General features: G+C 39.1%; 1 gene segment (V, D, J or C); it reads right to left on the bottom strand.

The window, feature by feature from the left end:
- Positions 1-750: 750 nt before the first annotated feature.
- LOC118580233 lies at positions 751-1,286 on the bottom strand. The segment is given in 2 exon segments: positions 751-1,127; positions 1,238-1,286. Coding segments are annotated over 2 exon segments (426 nt in total).
- Between the last annotated feature and the right edge of the window lie 4,568 nt (positions 1,287-5,854).

Genomic DNA, 5,854 nt, shown 5'->3' with positions numbered 1-5,854 from the left:
CCAACCTTTTGTTTCCTTGACATGTCTGGAGAAAGCATGGTGTGGACTGATATACTGTGAATGAACACTAAAAATCACCTACTTCTAATTTCAACTTCCTTAAAATAATAGTTAGTGACCTTGCACCACCATACTGAAAATACCAGTTAAAAACAATTTAAAAAGCATAGATTTATTTTGGCTTAGCTTTTCAGAGCCTTCAGGCAGTAAATTGAGGGAAGGCATTTGGAGTCACTGTATTAACAACATGGTGGGTCTGAAAACAAGAGTTCCATTTGAAACATCCAGAGATAATATACACTCAGGAGTCTGTCCCCATTGAACTACCTCCCCCAGCTTGGGCTCACACAACTGAATATTCTGGAACCCACCATAATCATATCCATAATTGGAGTCAGGTATTTGAAATGCAAGCTGTAGGAGATGCTGCATCGTCAAAAGGGCATGGCATAGACTGTGAGGGGCTGTTATCTGGATAGGAGGTCCATGAGTTAAAATCACCTTTCTTGAGGTATCCCTAGAGGTGTCATGTTGCTGTATGAATTGTAAAGATAGCAGAGCTAGGATCACTAAACTAAAGTAAGAGAAACTACTTTTAAGAAAATTGTGAGATATTTTGATCTGTCCGTGCTCTTGGGCCTGAGATGAAGGTTAAGAGCAGAAGGGCCACACTGACAATTCTCTACCTTCCCTACAGTGACCTTCAAAGTTCAAGTGAGTATTATAAGAACATATTATCAGGTGCAAGCACTAAGATGAGCAGCTGAGGCAGCTCAGTCTTACTTCACTGCACTCCTGGGAGGTTTGTGTTATGACTTGTATCACTGTGAGAGGAATACTACTATCCTGTTGACAATAGTAAGTGGCAGTGTCTTCAGGCTGCAGGTTGCTGATTGTGAGAGAGTAATCTGTCCCAGATCCACTGCCACTGAACCTTGATGGGATCCCCGTATGCAAGCTGGATGCCTTATAGATTAAGGGTCTAGGAGCATTCCCTGGTTTCTGCTGGTGCCAGGCTAACCAACTATTAATGTTCTGGCTGGCACGGCAAGTGATGGTGACTCTGTCTCCAAGAGATGCAGACAGAGTAGATGGAGATTGGGTCAACTGGATATCACATCTCACACCTGTGTTTGGAAATATACAACAAACATGTGGTGTTAACCATATTATGACATAACTCCCTTAAAAGTCAGGCAGCACTCATCATACTATTCTCCATGTCTGTCTTCCTTACCTGAAAAACAGAGCAGCAGCAGCCCCAGAATCTCACCAAGGACCCTCATGTTGATGCTGTATCCTTACTGAGAATGACTTCTGCACCTGGAGTCAACACCTTCTGAAGAAATCCTCATAGAAGTGGGCTGTGCTCTGATCACATGCAAATCAGCAGGGTTGTGTGGGGCTGGAGCCACCTGCAGGATTGGCTGGGCTCATCTCAGAGACTCAGCATAAGTACAAGAATGCTCAGATTTTTAAGACTGAGAGGAGCAGAAGGATCTGATTTCATATAACATGTTTCTTTCTATGAGTCAAAAACAGTTTCAGTGTAGGGATATATAAGCGATGTGCTGTTTTTATCACTCCCTGTTCCTCTTTGTGCTTGTCTTGGGTACATTTTTATTAAGGATGGTGACTGAACATCTGAAATGAAAAAGACATGGAAATAGGAAGACTTGTCAGGAAGAAGAAAGGGAATGTCACTGAGAGGAGGAAGATAAGAATAAGGGAAGATAATGGGAGAGTATGAATGATCAAAGATGTGTGTGTGTGTATGTATATATTTATGTATGTATGTTTCAAGTCTATGTATGAAGATGTGCATGTGCATATCACAGAGCATGTATGGAGGCCAGAGGTCAACTTTCCATCTTGTATACAGACAGGGATCCCACTCCTCCTGCTGCTGTGCTGGGTACTCTTACACCCTGTTAGTTGTCCTGCAAGCTTCCAGTGATTCTGTCTCAGCTTCCTATTTGACCTGATTGATACTTAGATGAGCACTGCTGTATCCACATTTTTAGTGGATTCCATGTATCAAAGGGATTGATCTCAGGTCACTTGACAGGTTTAATTTTCAAGTGTTTTAAACCACTGAGCCATCTTCCAGGCTTGAAGTGTTTGTATTTTAACTGAGCCCTGACAATCCTAGATGTTTGCTACTAAACTACCATTAGATGGTTTGTGTACATAAGAAGTACAATTCTGAGAGCCTTTTATAAAACCAGAATTCAACTTATCCTAGTTGTAATGAGCCAAACATTTCTGGCTTGAACCCTGATATTCTAACTCCTCAAAAGCCCAAAAGAGATCCTAATAATATACGTTGACCCCACAACCCCCACAAAAAAGGGGCAAGATTCCCTAAGTCACTGAGAATATCTACTTCTTTCATTCTCTCAATATCTACCAAACAATTTGATCAGCTTATTGAAGCCTATAAATACATATCTGTATTTGCTACACAAAATCATTTCTCTTTCTCTTATGTTATCAAATCTTCCCTTGTATGGAGAAGTTTCATCTTGTATTCCACATGACCATAACAAGGTCCCATCAAAATAGCTCTTTTCATATGCTTTGGCTCTCTATATAGTGCATATAACATCATAGGTTCTTTTTTTATTCTACTATCTACCCTATTAGGATAGACAGTTTAAGCAGTAAGGGCTTGATTGGGACACTGAATATAACAAATATGTTAATGTTGAAGAGCAATAAGCTGTGCCTTCAACACATGCTCTATGAAGCCTGGTGACTCCAGAAAAATAATGCTTGTCTATTGGTAGTCAGATGGGCATTGCAGTTTATGTATTAGTCCCAATGATGATTGTCTAGGCACCTAAATATCAGTACATTTTGAATGAAACTGTCCTGTGCAGATCTGGTTTCAGGTGAATGCGCACCCCGCCTGTCTCCTCACTTCACTCATCTGGAATAACCCAGAAGCATGTTAAACTACAATTCTAGTCCAACTCTTTGGAAGATTATAAGCTAAAGGACTTTAATTCCATTTTTAGTTCCTACTCAATTCGCTCTTTTTCTTCCTAGAGTTTTACATCTACTCATTATGATGTTTTCAAAGAAAGCTGTATATTTGAAGGACTCCAAGTAATACAGTAACCAAAGCTTAATACATTGAGGGTATATTTAGGCTTACTTCTTGCCACTTTTTCTCTTTTGTAGCTGGATAAATTAAAAATTTTACCTGACAGGGTAACCCTTCTAAGAAATAAAACTTGACTTATATACTACAGTGTTTACCAAAGATCAGATGATTTACCATAAAGTGTGTCTTTTTAAAATTTGTACTTTAGTAGAAATTATTTTTGCTGGCATGTAAAACCAAAGACTCTCCTTAACACATGGATTCACAATATGGATATACACTGTTTGTAATTAAGCAGCAAATCTTCTACTTGGAATGGAAAATCAAAGAATTCTCTAACAAGTCACTGTACATGCATTTCTGTCTGCAGAACACATAGTAGAGTCAGAGAGTCATGTAGCCTTTGGCCATGTATCAGCAAGCTTGAAGTCTATATATCTTCTAGATTTCTTGTCTCATTGTGCTGTAACTTTTTGTTGTTGTTGTTGTTGTTCAAGTCTTTTTTTAAAATTTTATCGTATAATTAATTTAATTTTACATATCAGCCTCGGATACCCCTGTCCTCCCTCCTCCCACTCCCCAGCCTTCCTCCCCACCCAATCCACCCTGCCCTTCCAGCCTTAGTGTAGGGAGGAGGGGAATGGACCTGCCTCAACCTAGTCTACCAGGCTGGGCTGACTCCTCATTGAGCTGTATCTTGAGCTTACATTCTTCTTTAGAGCAGAATGGCTCAGCCACATTCATCAAAATTGTTCACAGGAAAACAAGTTCACCCCAAAAGAATTCTACATGCTCAGTCTTAACACTAGGAATGTGAATAGCATTAGTGAATTTGACAAAAGTAACTGAATTAAAAGTTAGGATATCGGGAGGTGAGACTGAAAATTCAAAGTGAGACAGTTTATATCTCAACATTCCATATGAATCAGAGGGATGTCAGTTGGGAGGAGCTGTGTCAATAAAAGGGCATGTTGGTGTTAGAGAAGAACTGGATGTGGAGAAGGGAATGCAGGATTATCTAGGAGCTCAAAGTCATGAATCAGATCATGTCAGCCTGAATTCCAGAGGAACTCTGCCATTCTGACTCTTGGATTTTTAACTCTAAAAATTCTGATCCCAAGAACAGTAAGATAATCAATGTGGGTGTTTTCTGAAATCATTGATGTTAGATATACTAATTTGAATATTAAAGGGGAGCTCACAGAAGTGGAGAGGATTTTGCCTCCCAGAAATTGTGGGTCTCTTCTGTTCTCAGACAAGATGGATGGCATCTTCTTACGATTTTTTGCATTTTGACAAGAAACATGGAACATTTCTTGTGGAAAAAAAAATACATCAACTTAGTTTCTCTTAAATGAATGTTCTCTAGGTGACATATAACCTGGTGAGATCCTTTGCCATCTGCATGTGAGAGTGTCTTCGGGTCAACCCTCAGATCCTTTCTGGATCTGTCCCTCTTCTGTTTTGTATGCCATGTGTTTTTCTATTGGATTAGATTTTCATATAGAAAGGATATTATTTAAGTTCTGAAAGTTCTTCCTCAACATCAGTGACCATATGTTTCTGTGTAAATCACCTGTGTGTTCTGAGGCATGGGTACATTCCAAATGATGTGGAGACTAAATATATCCATGATCCATAATGAAGCATTATTTTTTATTACAAATAACCATAAATACACAGTGTTCAGTTTTATGGACTTTTAGATACTTTTGGGTTAAGATGTTACAGAAGATTTTACTAGCCACATGTAATTTTCTAAGGCATCAGTGTTCTTTACATAATTACTATGTGTTCCATGCTTTTATTATCGAGTCTCACAGATATTTTCTACAATATAAAAATTATCCATCTCTTCATATATAACATGGGAAAGTTAAACAAAATGATTATAAGATAAAACAAATTTGGCAACTTAACTGTGTTTTTTTTTCTTCTTTCATTTGAGCCCCATTTATATTTGTGTTGAAGACTGTTGTTGAAATTTACCAAGAATTAGTGATTTGAGGCCCAGACTGGCCTTGAAATCAGAGATCTGCCTGGCTCTGCCTCCCAAGTTCTGGGATTAAAGGCATGGGCCACCACTGCCTGGCTCCTTATTTCTTGAGAGCAAGAATTGTGCGTGTTTATGTAAAGTGTGTTTTTGTGTTTACACACGTGTATCTGACTGCTTCGGCACAAGTTTTCCTCTTTCTGTGATCAGGCTGAGTGAGGAATTCCCACGCTTCGGCTTTCCATGAGGTGTTTTGTTTTGTTTTGCTTTGTTTTTTCTTTGTTTGTTTGTTTAGCAAGCAGAGTAGGAAATGCAATGATTGGTATCCTTGTAGTTTTTTTCCTCTGGGCTCCAATTTAGCCTATTACCCATTTGCCCAGAAGAAGGCAATATTAACAGGTTTATCTAGTCAAGGACACCAGTCTCAGTACTGAAACCCATTGTAAAAATATAAACAAAAGAAACAGGTTCCCAGGTTCTTTATCTACTTAAGCACCCACAATGTCACCAGTACTGTGAGCACTTCTGTGAGACTGGTCAGATCGTACTTCCTTGACACAGCCCCTGGAAGCTGGTGACTCTGAAAATTTGTTATTTTCAGAGATGCGAACAGCTTCTAGAAACTCACTTCTGTTTATAACAACTATGGCTCAGGAGGATCAGCACCCCAAGCCGCTACAAAATCAATATTAATGTTTATTTCTCTTTCAGAAATGTGGGTTTTCAGCATGTAACTTCTAAGGATATCCCTG

The sequence above is a fragment of the Onychomys torridus genome, chromosome 3 (genome assembly GCF_903995425.1).
Source record: "Onychomys torridus chromosome 3, mOncTor1.1, whole genome shotgun sequence".
NCBI lineage: Eukaryota > Metazoa > Chordata > Mammalia > Rodentia > Cricetidae > Onychomys > Onychomys torridus.
The sequence above is the reverse complement of the archived record's forward strand: the minus strand, read 5'-3'. Positions and strand labels throughout refer to the sequence as shown.